General features: G+C 43.7%; 1 protein-coding gene across 1 annotated transcript in view; it reads right to left on the reverse strand.

Annotated features, from left to right (window-relative positions):
* Positions 1 to 18305, reverse strand: part of LOC124020687 (protein FAM135A-like) — a 58644-nt gene that overhangs the window by 25035 nt on the left and 15304 nt on the right. The window contains 5 exon segments of the mRNA XM_046335934.1: positions 226 to 352; positions 589 to 762; positions 1206 to 1276; positions 6587 to 6726; positions 17310 to 17389. Of these exon segments, the coding sequence (XP_046191890.1) occupies positions 226 to 352; positions 589 to 762; positions 1206 to 1276; positions 6587 to 6726; positions 17310 to 17389 (592 nt within the window).

The following is an 18305-nucleotide window of genomic DNA, read 5'->3' on the forward strand; positions in this document are numbered from 1 at the left end:
ATGTATTTTTATTTTGGTTATGTTGATCTCTGGCTCCGTCTTGAGTCATTTGTGCATCTTAATTATTCAATCACATTGCCCTTAAGGCATCAGACAAGCTCAGTACATATAGCTGATTTTATAAGGCGTGTCAATATATGGAAAAATAAATGTTTTAGAACAGACAACTCAGACGAGAATTTTTTTTTTAGAGGAAGACAGTCCTAAGGCCTAAACTATACTTACATCAGCAGACAGCTGTTTGACATAGCTGGTTCCAAACACCACATTCTCCAGGGCCGGGATGACAGAGTCTTTACTCTGCTGGGGGGCGGTGCGATTCAGCCATGTACTCTTCACTAGCCGGGGGGAAACTACAACAGACAACAGCCATTAAGGAATCAGGCCTTACTGGTCAACACCTTTCAGTTATACTGCTCTGAAGACCAAGTCTGAACTGGAGGCTGGATAAATAGAGTGTAGATTTACATCTTAGTCATTTAGCAGACGCTCTTATCCAGAGAGACTTATGCTTATTTATGAACGTGATGATATATCCAAGTCAGTCCGAAGTCACACCCTATTCCCTATACAGTGTGTGTGTGTTACCTGATGAGGGGTTGGTGCAGGGCAACCAGGGATGCGTGGACGGCCATAGAGACGACAGACAGGTGGAAGTAGTCGAACATGATATTGATGTGTTGGTGGATGCCTCGGTTCAGACTAAAGTGCAAGCGGAGCGAACGACTGCTGATGTTCTGCAGGGAGCTGAGCTCCTCGGGCCTAGTGGGAAAGAACGTATCTGCTGGAGAAACTCTAATCATACAATAGAAAAAACGTATTCATATAGATGCATAAAGAATATTAAAAAACTGTGTGCAATGTTTCCATCTGAAGTATTGAGAAATATTCAACTTGAAATGCACTGCTGCACATTCCCTTGGTATAAACAGACCCCATCCGACGTGTCTAAAAAGTGCCGGAGACGGGTTTATTAAGGACACCATAGCAGAGATTCAAAAACACAATCTTCATTTAAAAATAGCCAGATCTGGGTTAAAATACTACTTGAAGAATGTAAAAAAAAAAAAAAAAAACATCCATCTGGCTTTCTGGGCAGGCTAAAGAAAACACTAAAAGTACAGTATCTAAGACTTCAAATGGTGTTTGAACACAGGTTTGGTAACAGCATAAGAAGCACAGTGTTCGGCCATGATGAAACGTACGAGAAGTCTCCATCTGTGAAGTATAACTCCAGAGAGAGCTGGAAGTCCATGTCGTTGAGGGATTCTTCTACCTGAAGAGGGATAGAAACAGACAGGGGAAACAATCATTTCAGAGGGGAAAAGAAACTGAGCCTATTTCCCCATCGACAGAGGGACTGATTTCCACCATGACAACAACCCAAGAGCACCATTCACTAGCGTACTACGTAGTATGAAGCAATGTGCAGTACTGGACATGCATTCTTAGTAGTACGTACTAGAGGTCGACCGAGTATGATTTTTCACCGCCGATACCGATTATTGGAGGACCAAAAAGCCGATACCGATTAATCGGCCGATTTAAAAATGTATATATATGTATTTGTAATAATGACAATTACAACCATATTGAATGAACACTTATTTTAACTTAATATAATACATCAATAAAATCAATTTAGCTTCAAGTAGATAATGAAACATGTTCAATTTGGTTTAAATAATGCAAAAACAAAGTGTTGGAGAAGAACATAAAAGTGCAATATGTGCCATGTAAGAAAGCTAACGTTTCAGTTCCTTGCTCAGAACATGAGAACATATGAAAGCTGATGGTTCCTTTTAACATGAGTCTTCAATATTCCCAGGTAAGAGGTTTAAGGTTGTAGTTATTATAGGACTATTTCCCTAGGACCATTTCCCTCTTTGTATTTCATTAACCTTTGACTATTGGATGTTCTTATAGGCACTTTAGTATTGCCAGTGTAACAGTAATAGCTTCTGTCCCTCTCCTCGCTCCTGCCTGGGCTCGAACCTGCAACACAACGACAACAGCCACCACATTGAAGCAGCGTTTCCCATGCAGAGCAAGGGAAACAACCACCCCAAGGTTCAGAGCGAGTGAAGTTTGAAACGCTATTGGCGCCCGCTAACCAGTCAGCCATTTCACTTCAGTTACACCAGCCTCATCTCGGGAGTTGATAGGTTTGAAGTCATAAACAGCGCAATGCTTGACGCACAACGAAGAGCTGCTGGCAAAACGCACGAAAGTGCTGTTTGAATGAATGTTTACACGCCTGCTTCTGCCTACCACCGCTCAGTCAGATACTTAGATACTTGTATGCTCAGTCAGATTATATGCAACGCAGGACACGCTAGATAATATCTAGTAATATCATCAACCATGTGTTTTTATAAGGTAAATTTAATGCTAGCTAGCAACTTACCTCAGCTTACTGCATTTGCGTAACAGGCAGTCTCCTTGTGGAGTGCAACGAGAGAGAGGCAGGTCATTATTGCATTGGACAAGTTAACTGTAAGTTTGCAAGATTGGATCAGTTGAGATCAGTAAAGATTAAATAAAATAATCGGCGCCCAAAAATACCGATTTCCAATTGTTATGAAAACTTGAAAATCGGCCCCAATTAATCGGCCATTCCATTTAATCGGTCGAACTCTAGTACGTACTACGTAGTATGAAGCCATGTGCAGTACTGCATTCTTAGTAGTACATTAGTATGAACGGATAGAAATCAGAGGAAACCCTTCAGAGTGGAAAAACCATACCACGTCTCCCCTCCTATATCCATACCACCATACCACGTCTCCCCTCCTATATCCATACCACCATACCACGTCTCCCCTCCTATATCCATACCACCATACCACGTCTCCCCTCCTACATCCATATCCCCCTCCTATATCCACCCACCATACCACGTCTCTCCTCCTATATCCATACCATCCATACCATCATCATACCACGTCTCCCCTCCTATATCCATACCATCATACCACGTCTCCTATATCCATCCTATATCCATATCATACCACGTCTCCCCTCCTATATCCATACCATCATACCACGTCTCCCTCCTATATCCATATCATACCATCTCCCCTCCTACCATCATACCACGTCTCCCCTCCTATATACCATCATACCACCATATCCATACCACGTCTCTCTCCTATATCCATACCATCATACCACGTCTCCCCTCCTATATCCATACCATCATACCACGTCTCTCCTCCTATATCCATACCATCATACCACGTCTCTCTTCCTATATCCATACCATCATACCACGTCTCCCCTCCTATATCCATACCATCATACCACGTCTCCCCTCCTATATCCATACCATCATACCACGTCTCCCCTCCTATATCCATACCATCATACCACGTCTCCCCTCCTACATCCATACCATCATATCCATCATACCATATCCATACCACCATACCACGTCTCTCTTCCTATATCCATACCATCATACCACGTCTCCCCTCCTACATCCATACCATCATACCGTCTCTCCTCCTATATCCATACCATCATACCGCGTCTCCCGTCCTATATCCATAACATCATACCGCGTCTCTCCTCCTATATCCATACCATCATACCGCGTCTCATGTCCTATATCCATACCATCATACCGCGTCTCTCCTCCTATATCCATACCATCATACCGCGTCTCTCCTCCTATATCCATACCATCATACCGCGTGTCTCTTCCTACATCCATACCATCATACCGCGTCTCTCTTCCTATATCCATACCATCATACCGCGTCTCTCGTCCTATATCCATACCATCATACCGCGTCTCTCTTCCTATATCCATACCATCATACCACGTCCATACCACGTCTCTCCTCCTATATCCATACCATCATACCGCGTCTCTCCTCCTATATCCATACCATCATACCGCGTCTCTCCTCCTATATCCATACCATCATACCGCGTCTCTCTTCCTATATCCATACCATCATACCGCGTCTCTCCTCCTATATCCATACCATCATACCGCGTCTCCCGTCCTATATCCATACCATCATACCGCGTCTCTCCTCCTATATCCATACCATCATACCGCGTCTCTCCTCCTATATCCATACCATCATACCGCGTCTCTCCTCCTATATCCATACCATCATACCGAGTCTCTCCTCCTATATCCATACCATCATACCGCGTCTCCCGTCCTATATCCATACCATCATACCGTCTCTCTCCTCCATACCATCATACCCCTATATCCATACCATCATACCGTCTCTCCCGTCCTATATCCATCCATACCATCCATACCATCATACCGCGTCTCTCCTCCTATATCCATACCATCATACCGCGTCTCTCTTCCTATATCCATACCATCATACCACGTCTCTCTTCCTATATCCATACCATCATACCACGTCTCTCTTCCTATATCCATACCATCATACCGCGTCTCTCCTCCTATATCCATACCATCATACCGCGTCTCTCCTCCTATATCCATACCATCATACCGCGTCTCTCCTCCTATATCTATACCATCATACCGCGTCTCTCTTCCTATATCCATACCACGTCTCTCCTCCTATATCCATACCATCATACCGCGTCTCCCGTCCTATATCCATACCATCATACCGCGTCTCTCCTCCTATATCCATACCATCATACCGCGTCTCTCTTCCTATATCCATACCATCATACTGCCCTATATCCATACCATCATACCGCGTCTCTCTTCCTATATCCATACCATCATACCACGTCTCTCCTCCTATATCCATACCATCATACAGCGTCTCTCCTCCTATATCCATACCATCATACCGCGTCTCTCCTCCTATATCCATACCATCATACCGCGTCTCTCCTCCTATATCCATACCATCATACCACGTCTCTCTTCCTATATCCATACCATCATACCACGTCTCTCTTCCTATATCCATACCATCATACCGCGTCTCTCCTCCTATATCCATACCACGTCTCTCTTCCTATATCCATACCATCATACCACGTCTCTCCTCCTATATCCATACCATCATACCACGTCTCTCTTCCTATATCCATACCACGTCTCTCTTCCTATATCCATACCATCATACCGCGTCTCTCTTCCTATATCCATACCATCATACCACGTCTCTCTTCCTATATCCATACCATCATACCGCGTCTCTCCTCCTATATCCATACCATCATACCACGTCTCTCTTCCTATATCCATACCATCATACCACGTCTCTCTTCCTATATCCATACCATCATACATCTCTCTTCCTATATCCATACCATCATACCGCGTCTCTCCTCCTATATCCATACCATCATCCGCGTCTCTATATCCATACCATCATACCACGTCTCTCCTCCTATATCCATACCATCATACCGCGTCTCTCCTCCTATATCCATACCATCATATACCTCTCTTCCTATATCCATACCATCATACCACGTCTCTCTTCCTATATCCATACCATTCCTATATCCATACCATCTCTCTTCCTATATCCATATATCCATACCATCATACCACGCTCTCTTCCTATATCCATACCACGTCTCTCTTCCTACCATACCACGTCTCTCTTCCTATATCCATACCATCATACCACGTCTCTCTTCCTATATCCATACCATCATACCACGTCTCTCTTCCTATATCCATACCACATATCTCTTCCTATATCCATCCATACCACGTCTCTCTTCCTATATCCATACCATCATACACGTCTCTCTTCCTATATCCATACCATCATACCACGTCTCTCCTCCTATATCCATACCATCATACCACGTCTCTCCTCCTATATCCATACCATCATAACAGGTATTTATTTTATAACCTGCTATTGTGAACAATATCCATGTGAGATATTAGGCTAAATTGTCTACATTAAATCTAAATAAAGCTAGGCTAAATAGCCTGCATCTAATTGGCCAATCATATGGATCACTGCAGTGCAGCTCAAGCTCACACAGTATGAAGCAATGTATTGGGCATTGTAAGTAGTATGCTACTGTAGACATTTGAACACAGGCTAGCCAGAGCCTCAGTGAAAGCCAGCCAATTGTCCTCTATAGCAGAACTGATTCTAACCAGCACAACGACAACTTGGTCATTGGTCACGGTCTTAGCCTACAGTCTAGCTTCCTCAGCTTAGCCTACAGTCTAGCTTCCTCAGTTTAGCCTACAGTCTAGCTTCCTCAGCTTAGCCTACAGTCTAGCTTCCTCAGCTTAGCCTACAGTCTAGCGTCCTCAGCTTAGCCTACAGTCTAGCGTCCTCAGCTTAGCCTACAGTCTAGCGTCCTCAGCTTAGCCTACAGTCTAGCGTCCTCAGCTTAGCCTACAGTCTAGCGTCCTCAGCTTAGCCTACAGTCTAGCGTCCTCATCTTAGCCTACAGTCTAGCGTCCTCAGCTTAGCCTACAGTCTAGCGTCCTCAGTTTAGCCTACAGTCTAGCGTCCTCAGCTTAGCCTACAGTCTAGCGTCCTCAGCTTAGCCTACAGTCTAGCGTCCTCAGCTTAGCCTACAGTCTAGCCTCCTCGTCTTAACCTACAGTCTAGCTTCCTTGTCTTAGCCTACAGTCTAGCTTCATTACCTTCTTCTCATCCAGCAGCATCATGATTTTGAACACCAGCACATCATTGACAACCACCTCCTCGTTCTTATAGAGGATCTGGAAGGTCTTGCTGCAGATGACGTCATCGACCACAGCTGCAGGGAAGGCCAGATCAGAACCTGTAATGAGAAGACATTTGTTTGAATGCAGAAAACTTACATCAACACAGTAATACACAATGACTGTATCAACAAAATAACTGAGATTAACCGGAGGCTAGGAACTGGAGAGGAGTGGGGAGGTTAGGTACTGGAGAGGAGTGGGGGTTAGGTACTGGAGAGGAGTGGGGGTTAGGTACTGGAGAGGAGTGGGGGTTAGGTACTGGAGAGGAGTGGGGGTTAGGTACTGGAGAGGAGTGGGGGGTTAGGTACTGGAGAGGAGTGGGGGTTAGGTACTGGAGAGGAGTGGGGGTTAGGTACTGGAGAGGAGTGGGGGGTTAGGTACTGGAGAGGAGGGGGGGTTAGGTACTGGAGAGGAGGGGGGTTAGGTACTGGAGAGGAGTGGGGGTTAGGTACTGGAGAGGAGTGGGGGTTAGGTACTGGAGAGGAGTGGGGGGTTAGGTACTGGAGAGGAGTGGGGGGTTAGGTACTGGAGAGGAGTGGGGGTTAGGTACTGGAGAGGAGTGGGGGGGTTAGGTACTGGAGAGGAGTGGGGGTTAGGTACTGGAGAGGAGTGGGGGTTAGGTACTGGAGAGGAGTGGGGGTTAGGGGGAGGAGTGGGGGGTTAGGTACTGGAGAGGAGTGGGGGGTTAGGTACTGGAGAGGAGTGGGGGGTTAGGTACTGGAGAGGTGGGGGGATTTAGGTACTGGAGAAGAGTGGGGGGTTAGGTACTGGAGAGGAGGGGGGTTAGGTACTGGAGAGGAGTGGGGTGGTTAGGTACTGAAGAGGAGTGGGGTGGTTAGGTACTGAAGAGGAGGGGGGTTAGGGTACTGGAGAGGAGTGGGGGTTAGGTACTGGAGAGGAGTGGGGGTTAGGTACGGAGAGGAGGGGGTTAGGTACTGGAGAGGAGGGCAGGTTAGGTACTGAGAAGAGGGGGGTTAGGTACTGAGAAGAGGGGGTAGGTACTGAGAAGAGGTGGGGGTAGGTACTGAGAAGAGGGGGTTAGGTACTGAGAGGAGGGGGGGTACTGAGAAGAGGGGGGGGTTAGATACTACTAATAGGGGGAAAAAGCCAAACAGTAACATATCAGGATAATATTTGACGATATATCACATAATTATGACTATCACAATATACATTTTTGCGCTGCTTAGCTGTACCAAAACTTTTTAAATAAGTCAAATTTGTTTTTAGTACTTTTATTTCCATGACGGATGAAAACTTGTTTTCCATTGGCTCTCTGTCCCTCTGCAGCAGACATATGGTGAGCAATATGTTTGGAACATGAATCCTAATAAAATCACAGTATCGAATAGCAATACATATAGAATTGTGAGAATTGTGATACATATCACATCGGCACCAAAGTATGGTGATAATATCGTATCGTGAGGTCCTTGGCAATTCCCAGCACTACTAGGTACCGGTGAGAAGTTGGCCAGTTAAGTTCCTATGAACAGCTTACAGTACATGTTCCCTCTAACAGACATCCAGGATGTCAGCTGTGACCTGGCAGCAGTCTGAGGCATGTCCTGGCAGCATAGACACAGCAAACACACGCAGTCAGTCTGTTGGTTGTTTTTACACATGGCTGATGGCTTACAGGGATGACTAACCATTTCCTATCCTTACTAGGTGATTAATGGCACTAGAGAACCTGCAACTATGTGATCAGCCGTGGAGGAACTAACAGCACTATAGAACCTGCAACTATGTGATCGGCCGTGGAGGAACTAACAGCACTATAGAACCTGCAACTATGTGATCAGCCGTGGAGGAACTAACAGCACTATAGAACCTGCAACTATGTGATCAGCCGTGGAAGAACTAACAGCACTATAGAACCTGCAACTATGTGATCAGCCGTGGAGGAACTAACAGCACTATAGAACCTGCAACTATGTGATCAGCCGTGGAAGAACTAACAGCACTATAGAACCTGCAACTATGTGATCAGCCGTGGAGGAACTAACAGCACTATAGAACCTGCAACTATGAGATCAGCCGTGGAGGAACTAACAGCACTATAGAACCTGCAACTATGTGATCAGCCGTGGAGGAACTAACAGCACTATAGAAACTGCAACTATGTGATCAGCCGTGGAGGAACTAACAGCACTATAGAACCTGCAACTATGTGATCGGCCGTGGAGGGAAAGACCAGAGAGGAACAGGAATCCACCAACCCAGGAAGGAAAACACCATACTGCTGGTGGAAAATACAATACAAGCTCATGGAACAGCTTTCTGCTGAAAATGAAACAACCCCATTTTGGGGAATTAGCCTATTTCATCACTTAAAGTACAACACCAACTCTAGTCAATTGGGTGTACTACCAATGCCAGAGAGTCCTGGCTAGCAAGAGACCAGAGACAAGGCCTCCTATTAATAGGCCACTTAGAAACCCCAGGGTTGAGGTGAGGAGGAAGAACCAATCCCACTCAGCTAAAGCGCTCAGCCTCTCACTGACTCCTATCAGGCTCAGAGCAGAAAACACTGGAGCATCCTGCAATCTCATCCTCCTTTGTCCCCTCTTAATCCTCACTGTGACAGGAGGATTGGTTGTTGGGGGACAGAACGCAGCGTATTGTGAGGCTGGAGTGGAGGGAGCAAAGGCATTCCTCTCAGTGCAGACCAGGACAGGGATGAGCCGTGACTGTTCCAGGCTGCCAGGACTCAGAAAAGAGCTGGGAACAAGGCTGGTTTTGTGAGATCAACCAGTCCTGCCACTCTGCCAACAACAAACCCAATGGAGGAGTAGACCAAATACACATTCATCTGAAGGGCTTCCCTCAATGTCATTCAACCAAGAGTATCACTGTCAGTTCAAATGGATATTCAACTCACACATTGGAACTCTAGATGAACGCCATCTTTCACATTAAAAGAGGAAGCATCACCATTCTGGAACGCACACAATCAGACCAGACTATTTAGAGGAGAAATTCATATCATATTTGCCATCTCTCAGCTTGCTGCCCTTTGAAATAACCTCTCTGACAAATGAATCAACCGTACAAGCTAGCTTTTATAGGTGGTCACCTACACTAGAAAATTGTATTAAGGATCCAGTTTTTGGGATAGGGGGCAGCATTTTCACTTTTGGATGAATAGCGTGCCCAGAGTGAACTGCCTCCTACTCAGTCCCAGATGCTAATATATGCATATTATTATTAGTTTTGGATAGAAAACACTCTGAAGATTCTAAAACTGTTTGAATGATGTCCTAGTATAACAGAACTCATTTGGTAGGCGAAAACCTGAGAAAAATCCAACCAGGAAGTGGGACATTTGAGGTTTGTAGTTTGTCAAAGCTTGGCTTACCGAGTACACATTGAGATATGGATGAGGTTGCACTTCCTAGGGCTTCCACTAGATGTCAACCGTCTTTTTAAACTTGAATGACGATTCTACTATAAAGGAGGGGCTCATGAGACCTGTTTGAGTCAGTGTTCTGGCATAGTGCCTCGGTCTCATGACATGCGCTCCCGACAGAGTTACCTCTCGTTCCAGTGCCTTTCTAAAGACAAAGGAATTCTCTGGTTGGAACATTATTGATTGATTCCATACATCGTTTGACATGTTTCTAAAGGACTGTAATGGAACTTTGAGTTTTTGTCTGGATGAAATGCTAACGCCTCATAAAGATGGATTACTGGGCTGAACACGCTAACAACAAGTGGCTATTTGGACATGAATGACAACTTTATGGAACAAATCAGTCATCTATTGTCGAACTGCGATTCCTGGGACTGCCTTCTGATGAGGATCATCAAAGGTAAGTGAGTAAGTGAGTAAGAATAGTTATGGTGTTGTTTCTAACTTTGTTGATTCCAAAATGGCAGCTACTCCTCTGGCTGTTTTGGGTTCTGAGCGCCGTTCTCAGATTATGCTTTTTCCTTCAAAAAAAATTTCAAATCTGACACAGCGGTTGCATTAAGGAGAAGTCTATCTTTAATTCTGTGAATAACACTAGTATCTTTTATCAATGTTTATTATTAGTATTTCTGCAAAATCACTGGATGTTTTGGAATCCAAACATTACTGCACGTAAGGCGCCAATGTAAACCGAGATTTTTGGATATAAATATGCACATTATCGAACAAAACTTACACACGTATTGTGTAACATGATGTCCTATGAGTGTCATCTAATGAAGATCAAAGGTTAGTGATTCATTTTATCTACATTTCTGCTTTTTGTGACTCCTATCTTTGGCTGGAAAAATGGCTGTGTTTTTTCGACTTGGCGGTGATCTAACATAATCATATGTTGTGCTTTAGCTGTAAAGCATTTTTTTAAATCGGACACGATGGGTAGATTAACAAGATGTTTATCTTTCATTTGCTGTATTGGACTTGTTAATGTGTGAAAGTTACATATTTCTAAAAATATATTTTTGAATTTCGAGCGCTGCCTTCTCAGCGGAATGTTGTCGAGGTGTTCTGCTAGCGGAACCCCTGCGCTAGAAAGGTTAACGTCTGGCCTAATCATTCCCTTCATAGTAAAAGATGTTGAAGGAGAACCAAGAACATAGATAAAACCCTCCCAAATGATGAACAATATGGAACCTGCTACACACGCAATCAGAAAACATCTCTGTTAATGAAGCATAAGGAATGGTTAGAAAGCACACAGCACAACTTGGACTCGGATCATAATTCCATCTTGCTCTCACATCGTTACAAACAGAACATTACATCTGAAAAACCTTGGATAACGTAGGTGAAGGATTGGTCTGAAATAAATATGGACATGTTGTTAAAAGGCTGCTTTGACTGTATCATTTGGGGGGTATTATGTGACACAAACAAAAACATTGAGGAACTGAATGGGACCATTACTGACTACATACAGTGTGTTCTGAAACTATTCAGACACCCTTGACATTTTCTACATGTTACGTTACAGCCTTATTCTAAAATTGTTTTTTTTTTAAATCAATCTACACATAATACCCCATAATAACAAAGTGAAAACAGGTTTCTAGAAATGTTTGCAACCCCTCCCTCCCCCCCAAAACAGAAATACCTGACTTACATAACTATTCAGACCCTTTGCTATTCAGACCCTTTGCTATTCAGACCCTTTGCTATGAGACTCGAAACTGAGCTCAGATGCATCCTGTTTCCATTGATCATCCTTGAGGATGTTTCTATAACTTGATTGGAGTCCACCTGTTATAAATTAAATTGATTGTACATGATTTTGAAAGCCACACAGCTGTCTATATAAAAAGGTCCCACAGTTGACAGTGCATGTCAAGAGAAAAAACCAAGCCATGAGGTCGAAGGAATTGTCCGTAGAGCTCCGAGACAGGATTGTGTCGAGGGTATCAAACAATGTCTGCAGCAATCGGGGGGGGAGGGCTTTGGTCAGGGAAGAGACCAATAACTCGATGGTAACTCCAGAGCTCCAGAGTTCCTCTGACCTGAATGCCAAGCGTCAAGTCTGGAGGAAATCTGGCACTATCCCTACAGTGAAGCATGGTGGTGGTAGCATCATGCTGTGGGGATATTTTTCAGCAGCAGGGACTGAAAGACTAGTCAGGATCGAGGGAAAGATGAACGGAGCAAAGTACAGAGATCATTGATGAAAACATGTTCCAGAACACTCAAGACTTCAGACTGGGGTGAAGGTTCACCTTCCAACAGGACAACGACCCTAAGCACACAGCCAAGACAACTCAGGAGTGGCTTCGGGACTAGTCTCTGAATGTCGTTGAGTGGCCCAGCCACTGATCGAACATCTCTGGAGACCTGAAAATAGCTGTGCAGCAACGCTCTCCATCCAACCTGACAGACCTTGAGAGAATCTTCAGAGAAGAATAGGAGAAACTCCCCAAACACAGTTGTGCCGAGCTTATAGCATCATAACCAAGAAGACTTGAGGCCGTAATCGCTGCCAAAGGTACTGTTCCTTCTCCTTTAATGTGACCTGACCTCGGCCCCCATTCCACACTAATCCAAATCTCTGCACCCTTATCAGTGACTGCAAACATGTGATTGTCTTTCCTTTACTCAGTACATTCCAAGCCTCTGGCTCATATCCACCCTTAATTGACCAGACCATATACATTCCTCCTATGGATGCCCATTCACTTCTGGTGTAGAAACCAGACTGTGGCACTCCTCATTTCCTCATGATTAACAATATTTCAAGTTTAGAACTCAGAACCCATTTTGAGTAAAGGGTCTGAATATGTATGTAACACATTTTAAATTATGTGCAAAAATGTCATCCATTTTAGAATAAGGATGTAACAAAATGTCATCCATTTTAGAATAAGGATGTAACAAAATGTCATCCATTGTAGAATAAGGATGTAACAAAATGTCATCCATTTTAGAATAAGGATGTAACAAAATGTCATCCATTTTAGAATAAGGATGTAACAAAATGTGGGAAAAGTCAAGGGGTGGATACAACTCCGATGAAATCCATTCAAAGAAACATTAAACAGAGTTTAAAAACTACTTGGATTACAAACTCAAAATGGAAAACATACTTGAAAATAACAATACATAGGATGGCAGTCCCAGAATCATCCCAGAGTCCCAGAATCATCCCAGAGTCATCCCAGAGTCCCAGAATCATCCCAGAGTCCCAGAATCATCCCAGAGTCACCCCAGAGTCCCAGAATCATCCCAGAGTCATCTCTGAAAAGGTTGTCTTTCAGGTCTTCTCCAAACTCCATCCTCAGAAAGCAAAAGGCTGTGATGGTCTAAGTGGGATGTTATCAGGGAGTGTAAGTGGCTGTGTAACATGTACAGAATAATTTTTCAAATGTCATTGGACAGCAGCAGAAGCGCCCAAATCTGGAAAAGTGAAACTATCGTGCCCATTCAAAGTGAATCATCCAAATCCCTGAATGATGGTCATCACATCTGCTTGACCTCTGTGATAATCTAATGTTTGGACCCCATTGTCCTGGGACACCTTCTCCTGCACACAGAGAGCCTACTGGACCCGTTCCAGCTGGCATATAAACCAGGCCATGGAACTGAAGATGCACCGGTCTTCTTCCTCCATCAAATCTACATGATCTGGATAAACCACGTTCATATGCCACAATACTTTTTGTGGATTTGTTTTTATCTGCTTTCAACACATTACATCCTGATATTCTAGTGAACAAACTTGAGACCATGTGGGCATCAACGCATTACGTCCTAATATTGTGGTATACAAACTTGCGACATCAACACATGTCCTGATATTGCAAACTCAACATCAACACATTACGTCCTGATATTGTGGAACAAACTGAACAAACTTACGTCCTGATATTGTGGTGAACAAACATGTGGGCATCAACACATTACGTCCTGATATTGTGGTGAACAAACTTGCTTGTGGGCATCAACACATTACGTCCTGATATTGTGGTGAACAAACTTGCGACCATGTGGGCATCATGTGGGCATCAACACATTACGTCCTGATATTGTGGTGAACAAACTTGCGACCATGTGGGCATCAACACATTACGTCCTGATATTGTGGTGAACAAACTTGCGACCATGTGGGCATCAACACATTACGTCCTGATATTGTGGTGAACAAACTTGCGACCATGTGGGCATCAACACATTACGTCCTGATATTGTGGTGAACAAACTTGCGACAATCAACATTACGTCCTGATATTGTGGTGAACAAACTTGCGACCATGTGGGCATCAACACATTACGTCCTGATATTGTGGTGAACAAACTTGCGACCATGTGGGCATCAACACATTACGTGATATTGTGGTGAACAAACTCATGTGGGCATCAACACATTACGTCCTGATATTGTGGTGAACAAACTTGCGACCATGTGGGCATCAACACATTACGTCCTGATATTGTGGTGAACAAACTTGCGACCATGTGGGCATCAACATGATATTGTGGTGAACAAACTCAACATGTGGGCATCAACACATTACGTCCTGATATTGTGGTGAACAAACTTGCGACCATGTGGGCATCAACACATTACGTCCTGATATTGTGGTGAACAAACTTGACCATGTGGGCATCAACACATTACGTCCTGATATTGTGGTGAACAAACTTGCGACCATGTGGGCATCAACACATTACGTCCTGATATTGTGGTGAACAAACTTGCGACCATGTGGGCATCAACACATTACGTCCTGATATTGTGGTGAACAAACTTGCGACCATGTGGGCATCAACACATTACGTCCTGATATTGTGGTGAACAAACTCATCAACACATTACGTCCTGATATTGTGGTGAACAAACTTGCGACATGTGGGCATCAACACATTACGTCCTGATATTGTGGTGAACAAACTTGATCAACACATTACGTCCTGATATTGTGGTGAACAAACTTGCGAACATGTGGGCATCAACACATTACGTCCTGATATTGTGGTGAACAAACTTGATGTGGGCATCAACACATTACGTCCCGATATTCTGTTGCAAACTTGCGACCATGTGGGCATCAACACATTACGTCCTGATATTCTGGTGAACAAACTTGCGACCATGTGGGCATCAACACATTACGTGCCGATATTGTGGTGAACAAACTTGCGACCATGTGGGCATCAACACACGTCTCATCAACTGGATCAGCTGTTCTCTCACCAGTCGGGTCAGAAGACTGAGGTTCAGTGTGAATACATCAGAACCCACTAACCGCCAATATAAGGGTACCCCAGAGCAGTGTCCTTTTGCTGGTTCGGTTCACCCTCTACACTAACGTTTGCACCCAAATAACACCAGAAGGTGCAACAGTAAAGTGTGCAGATGATACAGCAAGGTGTTGGTTTAATAGAGGTGTAAATAAATATCAGGTCAATAAAAAAACAACCACATTGTGTTTCTAAGCCTGGTAGAAACAGTTATCCATCTCTATTAAAACAACCACATTGTGTTTCTAAGCCTGGTAGAACAGTTATCCATCTCTATTAAAAACAACAACATTGTGTTTCCAAGCCTGGTAGAACAGTTATCCATCTCTATTAAAACAACCACATTGTGTTTCTAAGCCTGGTACTAACAGTTATCCATCTCTATTAAAACAACCACATTGTGTTTCTAAGCCTCTCTCTATTAAAACAACCACATTGTGTTTCTAAGCTGGTAGAAACAGTTATCCATCTCTATTAAAACAACCACATTGTGTTTCTAAGCCTGGTAGAAACGTTATCCATCTCTATTAAAACAACCACATTGTGTTTCTAAGCCTGGTACTAAACAGTTATCCATCTCTATTAAAACAACCACATTGTGTTTCTAAGCCTGGTAGAAACAGTTATCCATCTCTATTAAAACAACCACATTGTGTTTCTAAGCCTGGTAGAAACAGTTATCCATCTCTATTAAAACAACCACATTGTGTTTCTAAGCCTGGTAGAACAGTTATCCATCTCTATTAAAACAACCACATTGTGTTTCTAAGCCTGGTAGAAACAGTTATCCATCTCTATTAAAACAACCACATTGTGTTTCTAAGCCTGGTAAAACAGTTATCCATCTCTATTAAAACAACCACATTGTGTTTCTAAGCCTGGTAGAACAGTTATCCATCTCTATTAAAACAACCACATTGTGTTTCTAAGCCTGTAGAAACAGTTATCCATCTCTATTAAAACAACCACATTGTGTTTCTAAGCCTGGTAGAACAGTTATCCATCTCTATTAAAACAACCACATTGTGTTTCTAAGCCTGGTAGAACAGTTATCCATCTCTATTAAAACAACCACATTGTGTTTCTAAGCCTGGTAGAACAGTTATCCATCTCTATTAAAACAACCACATTGTGTTTCTGGTAGAACAGTTATCCATCTCTATTAAAACAACCACATTGTGTTTCCAAGCCTGGTAGAACAGTTATCCATCTCTATTAAAACAACCACATTGTGTTTCTAAGCCTGGTAGAAACAGTTATCCATCTCTATTAAAACAACCACATTGTGTTTCCAAGCCTGGTAGAAACAGTTATCCATCTCTATTAAAAACAACCACATTGTGTTTCCAAGCCTGGTAGAACAGTTATCCATCTCTATTAAAACAACCACATTGTGTTATTCTGAAGAACATGGAAGCGCTGTTCTTGGAGAGAGTAGTGAGGGCAGGACTGAGAATTGCCACTGACCTGACACACCCACTCAACCGGGAGTACAGCTCCTACCATCAGGCCGCAGATACTGACTCCATCTTTACAAAAACCCCAGAGCCCAGATATTCCCACCAGTAGAAGTCAATTGAATAAATTAATAATAATAACAACAACTAATCCCTACTGTGCTGTGATTTGTTGAGATGCAAGACAAGTTTCCCGAAAATGGACACACAAATAATAATAATTAATAATACAAAAGAAGGTGATTTCTTTATGGTTGGACACACACAACTAAAGCATTTTAGAGAGAGAGAGACAGAGACAGAGAGACAGAGAGACAGAGAGACAGAGAGACAGAGAGACAGAGAGAGAGAGAGAGAGAGAGAGAGAGAGAGAGAGAGAGAGAGAGAGAGAGAGAGAGAGAGAGAGAGACAGAGAGAGAGACAGAGAGAGAGACAGAGAGAGAGAGAGAGAGAAAGCGAATGCGTGTGTGTGTTAACTGACCTGGTGGGTGGAGTAGACTGGCCTCTATTTTGTGAGGGACTCGTGATGGCACTTTCATACTGGCACGGATCTGGTAGAACCTGGGAGACAAACCGTTAGTAATGAAAACAACAGGGAGGACATAGTGTTCTTCCAGGACTGGAACCCAGGCTCTTACAGCTGTCACTCCAACATCTTGATGACGAAGGTAGACATGTTCTAGTCCAAGGTCGCTACAGAATGTAGGAATTCTAAGCACAGAACTCATTTGATGGAACATACTGTAGCTTTAACCCAACTGAAATTAGAACAATTGGCCTATTAAAAATCTCTAAGCTAAAGAGCCTTCAGAAAGTATTCACACCACTTGACCTTTTTCACATTCTGGTGTGTTACAGCCTGAATGTGTTACAGCCTGAATGTGTTACAGCCTGAATGTGTTACAGCCTGAATGTGTTACAGCCTGAATGTGTTACAGCCTGAATGTGTTACAGCCTGAATGTGTTACAGCCTGGGTGTGTTACAGCCTGGGTGTGTTACAGCCTGGGTGTGTTACAGCCTGGGTGTGTTACAGCCTGGGTGTGTTACAGCCTGAATGTGTTACAGCCTGAATGTGTTACAGCCTGAATGTGTTACAGCCTGAATGTGTTACAGCCTGAATGTGTTACAGCCTGAATGTGTTACAGCCTGAATGTGTTACAGCCTGAATTCTGGGTGTGTTACAGCCTGGGTACAGCCTGAATGTGTTACAGCCTGAATGTGTTACAGCCTGGGTGTGTTAAGCCTGTGTGTTACAGCCTGAATGTGTTACAGCCTGGGTGTGTTAAGCCTGGGTGTGTTACAGCCTGAATGTGTTACAGCCTGAATGGGTGTTACAGCCTGGGTGTGTTACAGCCTGCCTGGGTGTTACAGCCTGGGTGTGTTACAGCCTGGGTGTGTTACAGCCTGGTGTTACAGTGGGTACAGCCTGGGTGTGTTACAGCCTGGGTGTGTTACAGCCTGGGTGTGTTACAGCCT

Source organism: Oncorhynchus gorbuscha, unplaced genomic scaffold (genome assembly GCF_021184085.1).
Source record: "Oncorhynchus gorbuscha isolate QuinsamMale2020 ecotype Even-year unplaced genomic scaffold, OgorEven_v1.0 Un_scaffold_877, whole genome shotgun sequence".
NCBI lineage: Eukaryota > Metazoa > Chordata > Actinopteri > Salmoniformes > Salmonidae > Oncorhynchus > Oncorhynchus gorbuscha.